This window comes from Nylanderia fulva, unplaced genomic scaffold (genome assembly GCF_048542155.1).
Source record: "Nylanderia fulva isolate GAGA-0341 unplaced genomic scaffold, ASM4854215v1 Scaffold87, whole genome shotgun sequence".
Lineage (NCBI taxonomy): Eukaryota > Metazoa > Arthropoda > Insecta > Hymenoptera > Formicidae > Nylanderia > Nylanderia fulva.
Window position 1 is genome coordinate 234220 of NW_028190993.1, and position 21043 is coordinate 255262.

Genomic DNA, 21043 nt, shown 5'->3' on the forward strand with positions numbered 1-21043 from the left:
GCATGTACAGGTATAAAGTCGATAATCGCATTTCTCAAAGTTTATTGTTATCGCTTTTTCACGATGCTAATTGGTTGTCTCGATTCGCATTATATTCGTAGCATTGAGCAGTTGTCATCGTGAGGATTATTAATAGTTAGACAGTAAAGCTCAAAATAAAATTAAATAAAATTAAATAAAAGCATGAAACGAAATCAGATAATCGCACGCGTAGCGTGCGCTTGTGTTGTCTAGTATTTCAAAAACAAGATAAGTATCAATGATTTTCATACCTTCATTTATGTAACAAATTGTGTTCTTTTGAGTAAGTATTATGTAATGTGGTTGTTTCATTGCATTCTCCTAATTACAAGAAGTATTAAAAGTTATAGAGCAAAGATAGTATACTTTGCGTTGCTGTTCGTTGCTGGCGAACATTTTTTCATGGCTATATTTGTTTTTGCGCCAACCTATTATTACACCGGAAATCCTATATATATATATATATATATACATGAGTAATGTGAACATTTTCATAAGCAGTCTTTTTTAGAAAAATTTTCCTTCTTTGCGGAAACATTAAAAGTTTTTTGGTTGGAAGAGTCTTTCAAATAATGCTTGTTTTGATCTTTAGAGATTTTTTAAAAAAAGGATAGGCAAAAAAATTGTACGCGTAATTGTTTCCAATCGCTAATCAGAAAATAAGAATAATTAAATAATCGATCAAACTTGCAAGAAATCAATTTAATAACTATCACGACGATTCGACCATGTGGTTGCAGTCCTTTTAAAGTGAAACACTAAAAAATTATTTTAAACATAAAAATTATAAAGATAAAAACAAAAAACGCACAAAACTGTCCCAGTGCAGAATTGCAATGATAATATTACTATATAATATTACTACTTATTATAAAATTAAATATACGCAAAAATCACATTTTTTGTCGAAATAAACATTATAACACTTTATGACAAAAATCAGAAGTTAAAAGCGAGAGACAGTACTCAACGTGTCAAACAACAATGATCGTCAACAGTATATTAAAACTATCAGTAAGCCTATTTTATACGACCTTAATTATTTTGTTGTAGATTTCATTTAATCTCTCTGTATCCTTTTGTGAGTTTATGTTATTATTAAGTTTTTTAATGAAAAACATTTCTGACAACTTTCTCTTCTTTACATGTTTTTTAGTATGTAAAATATTAAAACTATTCCAATCGAAATCAGACCGATGTTTGCTAATAGCAGAATGCGAAATAATATCTAATTTTATATTATTCCGATGTTCTTTAAACCTAGTACTATGATGCCTCTTAGTTTGTTTTATATATGTCGCAGAACAATCATTAGAAATCTTGAGATTAAAACTTTGGTTTGTCATGACAGCAATATATTATAATACAGAGTCGATATTATAAATTATTCATGTGTTAACATACTGAACGTTGGATGATCAAAAACAAAAATGTAATCAAACTAAATATTTCACAATATAATTTATAATGTAATTAATTGAATATATTTATCATTAGTCTCCTTGATAGTTTGATCGATTTATGTTACATCTGGTTCACAATCAGAAATATTATCCGTTTTTGTAACTCTTGTCATTTCTTTATCTCGTATCGTTTCCATGATTTATTAGCTAAAATTTTGTTTCTAACAAGATATTCTAATAATAAATAGTTAGCCTTATTAGACTCTTAGTAGAATTTAGTTTTTGATTTACAAATTGGAATATATCTTGAAAATATGTGTGATACTTTAAAGTTATGATTTTAAAATGGAGTTATCTTTTAATATTTGAATGAGATAAGAGAACACTTTATTGAATTGTTAGTAATTTTATTTATATTATTATTATGTTAAATTTACTATTCAATTGTGCTACAGATTATCCAGAAACAGATTAAAATGTACGCCCTTTTTTGATAATACTAACATTATAATACTTACATTATAATACTTACATTAACAATGGGTATAATTTACAATTAAATATACGTGTCTTAATTACTGCGTTTGTGCTTATAGTTAGCCATTTGTATACCGTATTTGATATTGTTTTTCTCCTCAATTATAGCGGCATCGTGCGGATAAAGTTCTGCCATCATTTTATTTGGTACGTAATGCGTGTCTTCGAATTTACAAAAATAACGACCTATTTCGTAATTTTCGACCCATCCAGTTGTTAAAGTCAGAGCGTCTAAATTAAAAAAAAATAAGTAAATAATAAATAAATTAATAATAACTACGATTAAGTAATAAACTGTATCAAGAAATAATAAATAAAATGTAACAAATAAAAATGATAAATAAAATAAATAGAATAACTAAATTAATAAAGAGTGTGGAATAAACTAGATAAAATAAAATATTTTTTTACATTGCGTATAGAAGAGACGAGTTTGTAATTTAATAACTATATTCTAAAAAAGAGAAAAGTTTCGATGATTTTACCTTCATTTATGAAACAAAGTGTGTTCTTTTCAGTAAGTATTATGTAATGTGGTTGTTCATATGTAGATGCATTCAGAAAATCATTATACAAACAATTATTGAAAGGCGTAAAATTGCAGTAGAAGATTATTTTGTATCTGTATTCGTATCTCTTGCTGGTGAATATTTTTTTAAGGCCAAATTTATTTTTGTGCCAACCTACTATTACACCACGAATACCGTTTGTAGATTCATGACTTTCATTTTTATTATGTTTTACGATCATTCCAACTGCAAATTTGATATTGTTTGGTCGTCCAATCGACTGATTTAATTTACTAAATTTAAGTGCATCCTGGAAATTGTAATATTAATCTTTAAATAATTATTTTTATTATGTAATTTCTAATTGGACTTTTGTATTAAATGAATAATAGTGAATTAAATTATAATTTGCCCATAATTGAATATGATATCAGAGAAAAAACAATAACATTTATGATTATCAATATATGTATATTAATATTGTATAATGCCGACATACACGTTTTTTATCCTTGCAAATGGATAAACTTGATAATAGTATTTCCCTTGGTGGCATCTCTAAAATATTATTTTTCCAAGTAATATTTTCAAATTCAAAAATGTTTTCAACTAACTAGAAGAAATAATATAATTATAAACATGTATACGTAGATGAAGTTGCGATTACAAAAGAAAAAGTGAGAAATGATATATTTTTTCTAGTTATAAGATGTGTTTCAGAAATTCGTGGTTCATCTATGAATAATTGCCAACCTCAATAGCTGACGTTCTGTAGTAATATTCAGAGAGTTCTAAAACATACATCTTGATAGAACAATTCGAGAATTTGTCAAAATTCATGTAAAAACACCTTACATATTCTAAGCTGTTCGTGGCACTGGAAACAATAAAAAGTTACACATTTATATATATATATATAAATACACATACATACACATATAAACATGTAAAGTTATATATATATACATATATATATGTAAACATGTGCGTGTGTATATATAATGAAAGTAAAAATATCGAACAATTCGGATAATTTATAATCTAAATAAATTATACTTACTATTTAGGTTTCCACAATATACATATTTCTTCATTAGTTTCAATTATATCACACCGTAGACCAAGTCTCCTGGCCACGCTGTGATATATTGTTAATATAATATTATGATCGCCATATTTATTTTCTAAGACCTGTTTCCGAAATTACAATACGAAAATTAATTAGAGAAGAGAGAACGAGTGTTTTTGAAAAAAAAAAAAAAATTGCACAAACTTTTTTTCTAATTTGTAAGAAAAAGTCCATCTTTTATAAGAATTTTAAAATTTATATACATTTGTTATGTAAAATGTTTAGTATAACAGATCAACTAAAATTTATTCGACGTCATAGCATATGTTTCAGTAAACATGTGAAATATTTTGTTGGTAATAAAAAATAAGAGCATGGTATAATATTTACTATATTGTTATTCCGAATAGTATATGCATATATACTATTGTAAATATTGATTATATTTGAGAATAATAAAAAACTATTATTTAGCGATTATTAGAAAAATTACAGATTGTGGCCATATTTTTGGTACGGCTATCACGCACGAGTTTATCCTATTCTTCTCTGAGAAGTTATACTTTTTTAAAAAAGATTTTTCAAATTTTTTCTAAAATTATGGACAAGTTAAAAAATGTAAATTGACTTTTATTACTATCAAAAAGAATGTTTGTTAATATCTTTTTAATTATTTTTTCTTGCTTATTAATCTTTATTATTATAGAGAGATGAAACTAACAATCTATATTCAATTTTTTATTAGATCTTATTAAACAGAATATGATTATTCAAACATATGCGTTACAAATATTGATTCCTTTTGGAACATTTTTATTTTCTTTTATTTTTGTAAAATTAACTAGTTTTCAAGAAAAAAAAATAAAACCTTATAATTGGTCATCATACGCGAGTTTACTTTACACTGAATATATTTATAGCATAATTGACTATAATTATTATGTATTATAATCTGTAATAACTTACATTATCTATACAATACTGTTTCATATCATCATCGTCTTCCTTTTGGTTAATTCGAAAGTTGAGTTCACCAAATATATATTCTTGCAGTGTATCCATAATTTGAGTTCCTTCCTCTTCGTCCCAATAATTATCGTTAATATTGTTATTTTCCCAATAGGAAAAATTTTCGGCAGACGTTAATAATATCGAATGATCGGGATATTTTTTTCTGAGCAAATTCCGTGCGTTTTGTGCGATAGTATTTAATGATGCTTTTATGCGCGAGTAAAATATATCCTTTTCTGGTTGAAAATATTGAGCCAAAATAGTAGCAGCTTGTTCCATTAGCTGTTGTTCAGCTGGTTTTGCTTGAAATTTTTTCCACTTTCCAAACACCACATGTTTCCTCAAATAATTATACAATCTCATATTGCAATATCTCTTGGTTAAATCGCAATTAGCACTTCTGAAAAAAGAAACAGAACAATAAGTATATTTTTTCAGTCTATGATATTCAAAGCAGTTAATTTATAATAAATCATACCGTGAAGATTCGGTTGTTAACAAGTATTTAATTTCATCAGAGATGCAAGTGTTCGTTACGAAATTTTTAGCTATTTGTTTCATTCTGTATATGTTACGGTCAGGTGCCCTTGTATTTTCTAATTGATATTCGTAATCAAAATCTGCTATATAAGCTATCGAATCATTCATATCATAAAGCTTATTTAGTATTTCAGATATAATATTTTGTGACAGCTTTACACTGTATATTCCTATTTTTGTAAAATTTAAACTTTTATTCATAATCATCAATTGTTCAGGTTCCTTCTCAGATTTCTCTACAGATTTCTCCTCAAATTTCAAAATATCTTTTAGATTTAGCTCATATATTTCATATTTAGATATCTTATCGTAATATTTTTTGCCATTGGGCCATCTAAAATTAGAAGAAAAATGTTCTAGTTAGAAAAAATAGTTAAATCGGCGTCGAATCGACCTCGAATTGATGTCAAATTGGTCGAATCGATATCGATTCGACGTCTTTTCGTTCAATTCTGACTGAGGCTTAAATACAGTTTGGAAGATACATTATTGAAATATCAATCTTCTTGCCTTATTGTAGAAATTGTAGAATCTTGAAAAAATTTTAAATTATAATTAAATTTTACATCAAGAATATACATAATAATACTAAAGGTAGTAGCAGACAAAGCAATATATTTTATAACTCGTTTTATAACTCTATTATTTAACGATAACCATATACTATTACTTTTACATTCTATATTTATGAAATAATATTTTACAAATTTATTGGAATATTAATAACAATAAAATAAAACATTTCAATATAAATATACTAATTAGAAACCTAATTTATTTATTATTTATGATTGTTTTGGTCCTATCATCGGACCATTCGGTTGAAATAGAAAAAAGAATAACACGATAAAAAACAACGATAACTTATATTATTATTTATATTAAATAATAGCAAAAAAAGATATGGTTCACGCTGTATCAGCCTACTGCGAATGTACGTGCGCGAAGACGATAAAATTTAATTTTTTGCCGTCTTACACATGTGCACAAAGCACGAAATTTCCTTAGCCGTTGCTAAGACTTATTGAGGAACAATAGAGATTTCAAATACGAGATTTCCATTAGTATAAGAAACCATTATGATTGACGTTATTATCAAATAAACAATATATTAATTATTTGGTCGTGTTTATTATATATTATGTAACAAAAAATAAAATAAAAAATTAACAAACCAAACATGCGAAACTAAAAGTATATTGTATTTCAAAGTTTATCTCTCTTTTATTATATATAATATTATATTTTTGTATTATATAAGTATTAATATTTTACTTAAATTATATTTATTTATTGCATTATAAAAGTCTATCAAAAAGGAACTAATAAGATTTATCAATGTGTAGAAAATAGGAAAAGCAAGAGAAATTATTTATAAGAAAATTTACTTTACCTACATAAAATTAAAATATACCCCTGTTTGTATTATTTATTACACTCATCTATAATCTGTGCATGTTTTAATGCAATATAATTTTTTAAATTATTATTTAATATTTTATATTTATATTTTTAATTATATTTATTACATTTATGTGTAGTATTTATATATATTATATTTTGATATATTTAATTTTTATATTAATTATATATATATAAATTTAATTATTATGAGGAGTATATATAGTTTCTTAGAAATGTACGCCATTAAGCAACAGGTCAATTACAAAAAATTAAATTACAATAATATTCATAAAGAAGCAATTACCTCTGCGAAAACTTTTTATGTATAAGCTTTACGAAACCGGCTGCTTTCCGGAATTGCTGGCACGTGCATCGAAAATTGATAATATCCTCAATACTTATGTTACCGTACTCAAGAATAATGGTTATCATCTCTTCAGGTAAGCACGTTATCGAAGCCATTGCACTATTTCTGTATAATTTTTGTGTGATAACGTATATGTGTGAAAAAAATACCGTAATAATGATTTCATACGTTTGCGATTTCAGAGAGGACGATTTCGTGTCTTGAGTGTATTCCAGAATATTCCCACACCAAATGTCCACTCTTTTCCTCTAAACCTAAACTACAAACCCATAGACTCGAAAGAACTATTGTATTTTTTCCCACTATGCAGTTGTCCGGTGATTGAGCGTATGAAAGAAACACACGAAAATGGGAAAAATATAAAAGATTTCGTATCCGCCCTTAAGATAGAAAAAGATAGAGAATACCAGAATGTCTTGTAGTACATTATTGTAGTTGTAGATTCTAAAATTAAAAAAATATATATACAAATAATTAAAACAGAAATGTTTGAAATGATTGTGATACTGAGATGCAAATCTCGAGGGCAAATCAAAATAGAATACTTATTTTTTGTACATTATAATATAACTGTATAAAATAAATTTTTGTATGCGCGTAATAAATATTGAGTCAATTAAATATATATTTATTGTTATACAAATATTAAAAAGCACATTTGCACAACGTGATTGATATCTTTGCTAAGAAATGTTTTTCAGTTTAATAACTACTATCTATCTATTCAATTTTGATATTTTGAAATACTCTGTTTAATGTAAATAAAATTAAATGAAATTTTGAGTGATATTTGAAAATTTATTTAAAACATAAAATTAATGTGATATAATATATTTATAAAAAATATCACATTTAGAAGAATCGTTTTTGCAATTCAATATTTGATAATTTCATTTTTTATTCTCACTCACAACAATAAAGTTTACCTGCGATATCTAAGTGTCTAAGAGAATGAAATGTTCTTAAATGAAACATATATGTATTTATATGTAACAATCATTTTCTCACACACAAGTTTTTATTTTTTTACAAAGGTTTCTTTGTTTGAAACATGAAGATTTATTAATAACTCCAGAGTTGGGAACGTTACTTCATCAAAGTAACTCGTTACCGTTACCGTTATTTCTTGTAAAAAGTAACTTGTTACTGTTACTGATTTTAAAAAGTAACTCGTTACCATTACTCCAGAAGTAACGAATCGTTTCTATTTTCGTTACTTTGTTTAAAATGCTTATTTATTGAAACAATCAATATAGTAAAAGAGGCCAGTATAACGAGCATTAAATAGAATGTTAGAATCAGAAATTTACTTAATATATTCTACAAGCATCGTTAAACCGAAAAAATATCCATCGAATCAGACAAACCGTAAATTTATCGAATCTTACATAAAAAAATTATCTAATGCTTATTTATTATATACTATACATTTAATATTAAATTATTATAATTAAAATATTAATATATTTATAAGAACAATATTAAAATAATACAAAAAAATTTATAGTTTGTAATTTTTTAATTTATAATATTACAAATATACTCTATAATTATAATATAGTACTTAACTTAAATATATTGAATATATTGTAATACATATAATATAAAATATAAAATATAAATTTAAATCACGCATATAAAATACATAAACATAAATTCAAATTATTTTTCTTATTATTAATAAACTTTACTAAAGTTCAAACTTAAAAATAAAAATATTTTACCAAAATGTTTTATTTATTTTTAAAAGCAATAGATGTTCCATGGAAACATCATTTAGATTGCATCTTTGCGGCTTTAATATGTTACCGCTAACGTTAAATAATTAACGTTAAATAATTTTTCGACTGATGCACTACTTGGCAGTGCAGTGTTGTAATTAATGAAGTTTTAAGTGTATGAAAATTGTGTAACATTTCAACATTACACGATTTTGATTTTAAATATTGTTGTAGCTCTTCTTCGTTCATCCATTTGTTCGTGAAACTAAAAAAAATTATTTTAATTATCGTCAGTTTTATCTATGTTTACAGTAATTTCATCGGGTTGAATTCCTAATAATTCTTCTAAATATAGTTTTCGGCTATTTTTCTCTTTTCTCCGATCAACCAATTTAACCCTATTACATAGAGGCCGCATTAAGCAGAACCAATTTAACTTTATTACATAGAGGCCGCATTAAGCAGAACGACTGATGAGTTGCCTTTGTCATCTTATCAACACTATAACACTCGACATAGATTTGTTGGTTTTAAAAGTAAGAATCAATCACGTTCGATTGTTACTCGCTACTAAGCGGTTTGTCTTGCCGTGTAAAGTAACGATAAAAATAACGTTAAAATCGTTAGCGTTAGCGAAAAATTGTAGCGACGTTATTGTTATCGTTACAGATAATAAAAAGTGACGTCGTTACCTCTTCGTTACTAAAAAAAGGTAACGGTAACGGCGTTACAAGTAACGCGTTACTTCCCAACTCTGAATAACTCAAAGGATTTGACTCAGCGAGGTAATTTTTAGGCATATTTGTGTAAAATCCTTCAGTACCTTCGGGAATTTTCTTTCTTTTCGGTAATAAAGAGATTTCTTTCATTCTTTTTCAGCTATTGCATACCGGTGTCAGACCTGTCGTGCAAAATAAATGGCTTTTATTTAGAGAAAGCAAGTGTAAATCTGTCTTTTATCAATTATATATATATACCTCCGGCAAAGATGTTGAGTAAAAAAGGGACCAAAATTTTGATTATGATTTTGATTTTTATGATCAGTAGAATCTCTTAATTTTTTTGTTGTCGTAAAAATATATTCTTTACTTTCTAAAATTTTGCTTATTAATTACAGGAATGGAAAGAGTTAAGAAAAAAATTAGAATAATTTAATATTTATTTGTTTTTTTTATCTATGTGTCAATTTTTTTATTTGGCATGTGCGAATAAGGTGATTTTTAATAATGTGTAAGACGACGAAAGGCTGAATTAATAATTTCTAAGATATATAAAGTTTTATATTTAATATAAAAGAAATGTACTTGAAAAATATAAAATAAAATGTAAATATATATAAAATATATATTAAAACTATAAATATTTCTTACACATATTTATTAAAAAGGTTTAAACTCTGAACATATTATACGCTATTTAAGATTTTACAAAATACTTTATAAAATCAATGATTAAAATAAACTTTATAAATTTATACAAAATTTTTTTAGCAATAATATTATATTTATTAATATTAAAAAGGATTATTAACATTAAAGAAAATTGAAATATCAACACGAAACATTAAATAATTATGGTTGAAAGTTGTTTAGATAAAAAAATCTATATTAATAAACTTAAATATTAACCTGAGAATGATTTCAATTTGTGTGCTTGAGATAGTTTGATTGATTTATATGCTACATCTTGTTCACAATCAGAAATAATGTCCGTTTTTGTATCCTTTGTCACTCTTCATCTCGTATCGTTCCAATGATTTATTACAGCTGAAATTTTGTTTCTGACAAGATATTCTAATAATTAATAATATTAGATAACTCTTACAAGGGAACGGTCGGAAGTGACCTTCACCGATTTTAATGAACTTGGAGTATGTTTTAGAGCATTGAAAAATATTAGACCTGTATTTTTTTAGCTGCGTATCTCGACATTTAAGGGGTAAAACACCCTCTTGAAAAAAATTGTATTTTTTTATTTTTGAGCTAATACCGTCGAAACAGTATAAGATATAAAAAAATGTTTGAAATAAAAGTTATAAAGATTTTTAATGTTCTTTGAACCGTGCAATCAAATTAAGGAGAGGGAGCGGGGTACTTGACATTTTTGAGAAATTTGACATTTTTAAAAAATTTTATTACATTGTTTGATACTTTGAAATTAGCATTTTAAAATCTTTCAATATTTAGATGGGACGTAAAATGTGTTATTTTGTTTAAGTATTTAATTGCGCTGAAGATGATCCAAAAAACAGATTACAATGTACGTCTTTCTTCTTCGATTTTCTTTCACTTCCTCTTTCCAGAAATTTCCTCAACGTGCATGTTCCTGTTTACCTTCATTAAGCCGCGAGTTATTTTAAAATAAAATTTTATCTGACATCTTTTCAACAATAAGCATTCTTTCCAATCTACGATGATGTATTATCTTTTTATCGTGACACGAGTTGGAATGCTCGCCTGTACAAATATTTGCGTGTTCTTTTTTTTTTATTATCCTACGGCATTGTCAGTCACTACCTGCCATCGATCTCCGGTCGACCGCATGACGCTTTTCTTCGTCAAAATGTTTTTACTTCATCTCGTCTAATATCGACCATTTGATTTGACAAGCTATCTTTGCCATACGTATACCCGAACTGTTTTTACCCCATCCCGTCCAATGTGGGGGAAAGATAAGACACGGCGCCAGAGAGGTCGGTGATCGGGGTTTGTTTTGACGGGCCATACTTGCCACTATACTACTAATGATTAATTTTAAAAGTAGCGATATAAGAAGCAATTACTTGCGTGTTTGTTTTTTTTGATATATTACATATATATGTAATATACATATATGTATATTAGGGTGTGTCAAAAAAAATTATTTTGTTTAATTTTTGCCTGCATTTCAACTAAAAAATTAGCTAGTGATAATAATGATCCTATAACGTGCCAATTTTAATTGATTTTATTTAATGGTTCCACATTCGCTTTGAAATCTTTTTATTTAAATAATACGCGAAATGCAGTTGTCTCATTAAATTCGACTCATCTTTATCAAAATCAGTTAAAACAATTCAAAATTCGGTCTCATTTAATTAATTTTGATAAAAATACATGTAAGTTGAATTTATTGAGAAAAAACCGGATTTTCCGTGTTATTTAAATGGGAAATTTTCAAAATAAATGTAAAACCATTAAATAAAATCAATTAGAATTGGCACGTTAGAGTATAGAAAATATTTTCGAAGAAATTGAAAAATTTCTTAAATCTTAAAACTATAATCTTATTCTTTAAATCATAATCAAAATTTTGACCTCTTTTCTACTCCACATCTTTGCCAGAGATATATGTAATTGACAAGAGACAGATTTACATTTGCTTTCTCTAAATAAAATCTATTTGTTTTGCCCGACAGATCTGATACCGGTATGCACTACCTAAAAAAGAATGAAAGAAATCTTATTATTGTTACCGAAAAGAAAGATACTAAAGGTCTCCAAAGAAGAATCTTACACAAATATAAAAATTAAACTTCTTTCTAAGAAAAAAAATTTCTTAGTAGAGATATCAATTACGTTGTGTAAAAGTGCTTCTTAATATTTGTATAACAATAAATATATATTTAATTGACTCAATATTTGTTACGCGCATACGAAAATTTAATTTATACAATTATATTATAAATGTACAAGAAATAATAAGTATTCTGTTTTTATTTGTCCTCGAAATTTGCAACATTTTCCTTTTAATTATTTATACATATATATTTTAATTAAGAAATATTTTTTCGGCTCTCAGTATTGATAATAATATAAATATGATATTTAAATTGGCCAATAGAGCCCAAGCGCGAAAATTAATTTTTCGTTCTATTGACCGATTTAAATATTATATATATATGTATATATATATATATATATATATATATGTATATATTTATATTTATACATATATATACATTTATTAAATTTATAAAAAATAAATTTATTTACATAATATTGTGTATTTCCTTCTTCCTTTCTTCTGTTTTTCTCTTTCTTTATTTTTTCCGAATCCTCTTTTCTCTTTTTTCTCTTTCTTTTTCTTTTCTATGGTCCTCCTTTTTCCTTTCTCTCTTTCTCTCGATTAATCTCCGTCACTTTCTTTCTTTCTATTATATACAATATAATTTATAGCACATGATCGTTACAATGGTATGAAATTGTAAAATACTACTATTCAAGAATGTCTAAATATTTCCATAAAAAAGCAGATTTTATAATATATAAATATAGATAATAGAGAAAATATATATAAAGATAGATTTTATAATATATATATAAATATAGACAAAATAGAAAATATATAATAGAGAGGTTGTAAAATTATTACATAACGATTAAAATAGAAATGTATATAATATATTACATACATACTTTCCTATTTTCTTCTTTCTCTGTATTTTTTTTTAAACTTACACACACTATCTTTTATATATTTATATATATGATGTATTTTATTCTCTGTATTTTTTTTCTTAACTTACACGCACTATCACATATACGCAGCCAGTATGACAGTTTGACAGTCGTATCGTATAACCAACATACGAGGATACAAGTGAAGCAAGTCATAGCGCATGCAATGCTCGACAATCAACAACCAATCGGCATCACGATAAAACATTCGAGATATTGCGAGAATACATAACATGCACTTTTTAGAAAGAGATTTTGTTTTTCTTATTATATCTAGTGCATATATCGTGTTAGAATTAAATGATTTTTGCGGTACAGAGTATACCGAAAAATATAATTCTCTTCTTACATATATTCTACTTTTTTTACCATTATATTATCATCTGACGATGTTTGATTAATCGAATTTCAATAATATTTTTGTACGTGTTCTATCTTCACTCGACAGTAAATAAGCACTGTTTTATTTTTACGCAAATTTTGTTGACTTTTATAACTCGTACATGATCATTTTTTTTCTATTACATATGTATTTTTTTGCTCTTTTATCTGATATGTGTCAAAAATACTTGGAATTTACTATTTCTTTATCACAATTACAAAATATGAAACATTTCTCATAAAGAATATAAATATATCGATAAAGATACAGGCATGTGTATAAAATAATAATGATCGGTTTTCCCGCCAAAGGTCGGATTGCAAGAAAGCATATAGAGATATACTGTATATAAAATTATATATTATATATTGATATACTGTCTATAAAATTATATATTATATATTTATATTATATTTAAACAATTTTTTTCACAGCAAATTCGAATTGTTTGTAAATATACATAAACTGATTAATAAGTGTATGTATGTTAAAACATAAAAAATTGATGTAAGAATTTTATTTTTATTTAGCATCTTTTCACACGTCTTTATATCGTACTTTGTAAATATTTGTTGTATTGCATATTCATCGCAATGATCCATTGTTATGCCAAAACAATGATTGCTTAAAACCTTGCACATTACGCACTTACTTCAAACAATACGAAAATATTGAAATATCATAAATAAATGTAAATATTAATAATAATATTATAATATTAAAAGAATTAAATATTAATAATATGATATTAAAATATTTATGAAACATTATAAATAATATCATTAATTTGTGTTTTATTGACTTAATCATTGTGACTAGATTCAATTGCAATCAACTAATTTATTGCAATATTGATCATTTATTTTGATTGTCGATGTAATTAATGTGACATATTATATATTTAAATATTTTTCAAAAAATTATTCAAAATGTAATATTGTTTAAAGAATTTACAAATCTTAAAATCGTTATCTTAATTTTCTCTTTCCAACATATCTTTTTGCCATAAACAGATGAAATCAATAAAAAAGATTTACCTGTGTTTTCTTTTAAAAGAACCTTTTTTGGGAAAGAAAACAATAAAACTGGGAAATTTGAAAAGTCATAAACAATGCATCAGGGAGATTCAGAATTTATGATCGTCATTTTAGTCTTTATTTCTGTTATACCTATGTCTGTTCTCTTAAAAAAATATTTTTGCAACAATAAATCTTACAGTTTAAGAAAGCAATATATCTTTTTGATACTTATTGTTAAAACATACATAAAGAGGCATTACCTGAAAGACCTTCAAGCTTAAAGAATTTTTATTGTTTGCACGAAAGAGAAAGTTCTTTTTAAATTTAGAAAACACTACTTACGAAAAAATTCATGTTACACATATAAATATTTTTATATTATATATATATACATATATATTATACATATATATATAATTATATCAGTATCTATTATGTTTCTCTCCATTTTTCGTTTTTTTTGTGCACACGTGACAACTATAGTGAGTATGGTGGGAAAAAATACAAAGGGCTTTTCAGGTATATATTAGGTCTAGAATCCAGAATAAGGGTAGTCACACTGTACAGGACTTCTGTTATGCACGTAAATACGAATTTGTGAAATCCACAGACGCGTTTGTTGAGGACAACATATCGCAATAGATTTAAACAATTTTTACAGACAAAATTAATTATACGAGAATATTTTTACGATCATATTAAATTGCATTTTTATGTGTGTGCTTTTCTGAAGTGCTCTTCTATAATGGCTACGATAAAGGATTTACCTACAGAATTGATAGACATCATTCTTGGCAATGACATCAGTATTGAAGATGTTATTAATTTTAAATCAACATGCAGACAATTTTGGTTGGCACCACCATACAAAAAGGATTGGGAAAAAAAGTTTTCGAAGAGGTATGTAATGTTGTGCTTCTAAATTTTTTTCGTAATTTTATTTTTTATAATTAAATTTTCTCGCACACACAATGTATCATATTTATGTGAAAGATATTTTTATTTGTTTTATTTATTTTATTTTTATAAAACGGAAATAAATAAAATATATAAAAATAAAATAAAAGAGATAATACAACGAGTACACATAAGAAAATTTTAATAAACAATACAAATACTAAAACAAATTAATTTTATATAATAAATTAAATTATATTTATCATTAAATTTAATAAAATTCATAAAATTATAGAAAATTTTGTAGGAAATAATTGTTTCGTCCTGTTTTTTCGACACATTTACGTCTCTTATATTTCCGCGTTTCCTATCCGCTTTTATAATAAAAAACAAAAAATATAATAAAATGTAAATATTTACAACAAATTTAATATAATAAAAAATAAAACAAATTAAAATTTAAAAAATTACAATTTTGCATATTTTATCAATCTGTTTATTGTAATTTATTATTTTTATTTATTAATTAGTTTTGTACAGTAACTGTCTTATAAATGTAAAATGTAAAAGCTAACAATAATTAATTAATATTGTTTTAAAGCTATGTAATGGAAAAACTGTTTTTTTTTCACTATTTTTATAATGTACATTTCTAATATAAAATTTAATTATAATTTAAATTTGAAATTTATATATTGTACATTTTCTACGTTAAGATATAAGATTGATATTTCAATACGTTGATAGATATTTGATGCTTTATATATTATGACATATTTTAAATATTTATTACTTTACGATTTTTACAGATGGCCTTCTGCGAAAAAACTTCATGATAAGAAATCCAAGGAAAAGCAAGAATCTGCAAGGAATGAAAAGAATAATGAAGAAAGTTTAAGCTTTATAGAAGCAGGAACTAATTGTGTAAAACAATTACGAAATGTCGTGTCCAAATTAATAAATAACTGTAATGATAGTTATTTGATTGATAATTTCACAAGTTTTGAGCACGTATTTCATTTGAAAGATAAACATTTGAATGACATAATTACCAAGCCTGAGAATTTCATGACTAGTTCTTTCTTCGTGGATGAGATGAAACATATGCTTACGCAATCTCTACGGTAAGAATTCAATATAAATTAAAGCGTTATGTATATCATAAATTAATGTACAATGTTTGCTGTTATCTATATTATGTATAAATATATTTATTTAATTTTACTATTTTAAATATATTTTATTTATATAGTATTATATGTGACTAAAAAGTGCAGAAATATTATATTAGAAATATTGCAACTTTACCGCACGTTTTACTAAAAAACGATTAGTTGTAAGAAAAAAGTATAATGACCTTTTTTGTAAAGAATTTTATGAGCTACAATTTTGATAGTAACTATTTTTCTCGAAAAATTAATAGTTTTTGAGATAATGGCAAAAAACTAAAATTTACCCCCTTTTATCCCCCTTTTAAAAAAAACGTCTTGGTTGAAACTAAGAGACTTTTCAAGATTTCATTAAAATATCAAAATAAGGTTTTCCACAAAAATTCAGCTTGCTCCTAAATTTTATGAAATTAAAGTCTAATTTTACTGGACTATAGATATATTTAAAACAAAATTATCTTTATATTATCTAACGATAAGATAAATTTACATATTTTTATCTTACTTTTAAGCTAATTTTGAAGTCATGTAAGCACAACATTACTAATGTACTTTTGCACAATTAATATATAACTTTTTCAGGAGACCTGATTGCGATCTGACGAAAAGATATTGCATTAAAAACATGTTTTGCTATCTGAGACAACATTCGACGAGAGAAAAGTGGGAAATATTTAAAAAACAACCTCAGAGAGAGCAGCTTTTAGAACGGTGCGCTACTATTTTTGCCCAATGGCTTCAACCAGAAAAGGATATTTTTTTCTCGAAGGTGAAAACATCACTAAATAATGTAACACAAGGAGCGCTGAAATGTCTCGCGGAAAAGCATCCTGATCATCCCATATTTTCGACATCCTCTGAGATTTTTTCCTATTGGGAAAATAACAATATCGACAATAATTATTGGAACGAAACGGAAGGAACTACGATTATGGATACACTCCAAGAATATATATTTGACAAATTACATTTTCTACCAAACAAATCGAAAGACTCTAAATTGGAATACATATGTATAGATAATGTAAGTTGATATTAGATTATAATTATAAAATATATAATAATTATAATTTTCAATCATGCTTTGAACATGTGTGTCTAAATGTGTTTTTTATATTATAAAAATATTCTCTCTTTTTATAATTAATTTTTGTATTGTAATTTCTGACACAGGTCCTGGAAAATAAATATGGTCAAAAAATTATTTTATCGATAATATATCATAGCGTCGCTAGGAGACTTGGTTTGCGTTGCGACGTAATTAAATTGTCTACATATACCTTTGATACTCTTATCTGTATATTTTGGAAACCAAATTAGTAAGTATATATAATTTTGGAATTATCCGAATCTTGCATTTTTATTCTCTTTTTATACATTCATATATAAACATACACATATGTATATTGATTATTGTTTACAGTACTACTATTGGCTTAGAAAATGCAAGATGTTTCAATATAATATCTGCCAAATTTCCGGATTGTATTGACAATAAATTGTCATTATGCAGAATGTTGTATCCAGCACACGAATCCATTTTAACTATTCCAGCTGAAGAGGTTAGTAAATATGTCTATTAAATTTTTGGCAAATATATATTTAGTGGACGAGTATTTTTATTTTGTTTTCGATAATGGTAATGTAAAAATATAAAAAACTAATACAAAATCTCAACTTAAGTATATTTGTAATTTTTAAAATTTTAATCTTAATCTTATGATTATAGGTCTTTAAAGTTTTAGATATTTTTATATAACAATTTCTTTTTTAAATAAAAATTATTTCCGTGAAATGTTTTAAAAAATAATTCTAAGTAAAAAATTTACTAGATAATCGTCAGATATATTTATTATATTATTTAATTTGCAATTTAATAATTTACGAAATATGTTACATGTATATATTTATAACAATTTTCTCACTTTGTAATCCGGACACTATATTCACAATTTTTCCTTTTTCAGATGATGCTAGATATGCTGGAAATACTTGTGAATATGAAGAACTGGTATAATAAAACTTTGATGATCATGCCGCGTGAAATGATCATGTTACACCACTTTACGAATGAAAATGTGGTATGTCAGCATTATTCATGCTTATACACACACATTAATATATAATAAGTATAAACGATAAAAAGTTATCTCTAAAATTTTTCTCCGATAACACATATACATTTATAAATATAAATTATAATTATCTGTAATATAATTGGTTGTACTGATACTTGCTAAAAGTCTATATCTAGAGATTATAATTAACGACAAATAGCAATTAAAATCTAATGCTCTTTTCCAGGTCATTTTTTTCATTAAAAATACAGAACAATCAATAAATACAAGATCAGAAGAAAAATTTGCGGTTGGAATGATCGTAAATTGTAATCAACCTACACTCAAATGTTTTAAGGGAGTAATAATCGGATGGTGCAGATATATGGATAGAAATAATATTCACTTTGACACAAGCAAAATATTTAATCCAATTTTGCCATTGAAGATCTATAGTAATTTTAGTGCAATCAAACAACAAACAAGTTATCTAATTCTGACTGAAAAAGACGAAATGTGTTACGCGGGAGAAAGTATGAATATAATTTATATTTGTAGTCTTATTTTTATTTCATATTATATTTTTTAGTCCATGAATCCATCTTTCTGTACACAATGTAAAAAATATTTTACTTTATTTTATATTTATTCGATCTCAATTTTAAATTTAATTAATTTTATTTATTTTAGTTGTTATTATTGTATGTATTTTTTATTATTTTATTGAATTTATTATTTAATTTATCTTAGTTATCATAAATAATTTTTTAATTTTTATGTTTTAATTAGATTCACTGACTTTAACAACTGGACGGATAGAAAATAGTGAAATAGGCCGATATTTTTCTAAATATGAAGAGACGCATTACGTACCGAACCAAAACCTGGCAAAAAAATATCCGCAAGACGCTGCTGTAACTGCCAAAACAACAATATAATTAATTTTTAGATAATAAAATATTACATTATATTATAGAAAAATTAGATTAAATTATAAGTATAAGGTACTACAATTAGATAATATTATAAATTATAAGATTAATGCTAATTGTGTTAATTAAATTTAAGGTACATGTATTGGTTCTGTGCACTATTAAGAGTCAGATGAAATATGTACAATATATATTTGTGACTGTGTATAAATATAGCCAAAATATATTTTACATACGATGACACAAACGTGGAATATTGAATATAAAAATATATTAATACATAATATTACATTATATTTTTATGCATACATATATACATATATTATATTATTTATATATTTATATAAATCTTTTAAAATAAACGATTATGAACGCAGATAATTATTAATTATAATTATTATACTGATCAAATTTGATATATATTACGATAATACCTAATATGGAAAACGCGATTACGTCTACTGAACTATTTGACTCTTAAATGAAAAGCCATTATATTTTTAAGTATAACATTAAATATGTAAATATAATACTACATTAGATTACTTAAAAAATCAGGTTGTTTTATGGAAAGAAAAATTTCTTTCGAATAACACTTAACCGATAATACATTTGTAAGAATAATTTTATTTATTTCACGAATTTATCAACGAATATATTTTTTAAGTCTAGAGTAAAAAGAAATGATTAAAAAATGAAATTACATTTAAAATATCAATTCATCGTCAATCGCTAAATCTTGTATTCCGTATTCGTTTCTATAGGTACCATAGCAAATAAAATAAAAGCAAAATATTATTTTAAAACCGGTTTAGATTCGACTTTTTTTACCTTGACATTTATATAAACTATTCATGTAATTAGGAATTAAATATAACAATGGGTCAGATGACGTTGATATTTAATTTTTCACTCTCGACTTTTGACGAAAAAAAAAACAATTTTATTATTATAAACGATTAACAAAACGATTAAAAAATATTTTTATTATTATAAACGAAAAAAAACATTTTTATTATTATAAACGATTCCATTGATTTCTTTAATAAATAATTAAAACTAATAATAACTAATAATATGTCACGTCCTAGACTCTGCAGCAAGAAAAAGCTTATGACAACTTTAAATACATTATCTATAAAAAAAGAAACTTCTGTACAAACTTTTTATCATTAAAATGACATGGTCACAAATTGACGATTCTCAGCTAAAAATAGCAACTTCGCGCTTTCCAACGACAAAATTGTAAGCTGGATAATACTGTTAGGCTATGCCGTGCGGTTTATAATACTTTTCCATATGACCACGAATAAATATTCATTGGCTTTTTTTGTTTTTATCAGGATTGGGAAAGTTATTTTTAAAAAGTAACTCGTTACCGTTACTTAAAAGTAACGATTAAAAAATCGTTACTGTCCGTTACTTTTTTTCTTAGTGTTAAGTAATATAAGGCGAACATAAAATGCGTATAAAAATTTTAATTTTTAAATATTTTTTTATATTTCATATATACTTTTTTATTATATTTTTCTTATAATATTAATAAAATTATACATATTAAACTTA

The 21043-nt window shown here is 25.0% G+C and overlaps 3 protein-coding genes across 3 annotated transcripts; 1 reads left to right on the forward strand and 2 right to left on the reverse strand.

Moving 5' to 3' along the window:
* Positions 1-1912: 1912 nt before the first annotated feature.
* On the reverse strand, positions 1913-2774 carry LOC146719774 (uncharacterized). The gene is made up of 2 exons (XM_085489550.1): positions 2447-2774; positions 1913-2192 (listed from the first exon to the last, which is right to left on the reverse strand). The coding sequence occupies exons 1-2, from the start codon at positions 2709-2711 to the stop codon at positions 1996-1998; spliced, it is 462 nt and encodes a 153-aa protein (XP_085345676.1). The 5' UTR covers positions 2712-2774; the 3' UTR covers positions 1913-1995.
* Positions 2775-3122: 348 nt separating this feature from the next.
* On the reverse strand, positions 3123-18563 carry LOC114944883 (uncharacterized). Its single transcript, XM_029320931.2, has 7 exons — positions 18414-18563; positions 16994-17358; positions 16113-16181; positions 5029-5424; positions 4506-4950; positions 3531-3661; positions 3123-3347 (listed from the first exon to the last, which is right to left on the reverse strand). Exons 3-7 carry the CDS (start codon positions 16151-16153, stop codon positions 3206-3208), a joined length of 1155 nt encoding a protein of 384 aa, XP_029176764.2. The 5' UTR covers positions 16154-16181; positions 16994-17358; positions 18414-18563; the 3' UTR covers positions 3123-3205.
* Positions 14998-19722, forward strand: LOC114944882 (F-box only protein 21-like). Its single transcript, XM_029320930.2, has 8 exons — positions 14998-15322; positions 16129-16443; positions 17071-17512; positions 17662-17807; positions 17912-18050; positions 18456-18569; positions 18793-19078; positions 19335-19722. The coding sequence occupies exons 1-8, from the start codon at positions 15168-15170 to the stop codon at positions 19481-19483; spliced, it is 1746 nt and encodes a 581-aa protein (XP_029176763.2). The 5' UTR covers positions 14998-15167; the 3' UTR covers positions 19484-19722.
* The last annotated feature ends 1321 nt before the right edge of the window (positions 19723-21043 follow it).

What these genes read in the sequence shown, in the direction of transcription:
- LOC146719774 (XM_085489550.1), bottom strand. Translation starts at nt 2,711, where the DNA reads ATGATCGTAAAACATAATAAAAATGAAAGTCATGAATCTACAAACGGT. An exon ending in ACTTTGTTTCATAAATGAAG is followed by an intron (nt 2,193 to 2,446) that starts GTAAAATCATCG and finishes TTTTTAATTTAG; the next exon opens with ACGCTCTGACTTTAACAACT.
- LOC114944882 (XM_029320930.2), top strand. Translation starts at nt 15,168, where the DNA reads ATGGCTACGATAAAGGATTTACCTACAGAATTGATAGACATCATTCTT. An exon ending in ATGCTTACGCAATCTCTACG is followed by an intron (nt 16,444 to 17,070) that starts GTAAGAATTCAA and finishes TAACTTTTTCAG; the next exon opens with GAGACCTGATTGCGATCTGA. An exon ending in ACTTTACGAATGAAAATGTG is followed by an intron (nt 18,570 to 18,792) that starts GTATGTCAGCAT and finishes GCTCTTTTCCAG; the next exon opens with GTCATTTTTTTCATTAAAAA.
- LOC114944883 (XM_029320931.2), bottom strand. Translation starts at nt 16,153, where the DNA reads ATGAAGTTTTTTCGCAGAAGGCCATCTGTAAAAATCGTAAA. An exon ending in AACAGTATTGTATAGATAAT is followed by an intron (nt 3,662 to 4,505) that starts GTAAGTTATTAC and finishes TTTCGGAAACAG; the next exon opens with GTCTTAGAAAATAAATATGG. An exon ending in ATATTGTGGAAACCTAAATA is followed by an intron (nt 3,348 to 3,530) that starts GTAAGTATAATT and finishes TATTGTTTCCAG; the next exon opens with TGCCACGAACAGCTTAGAAT.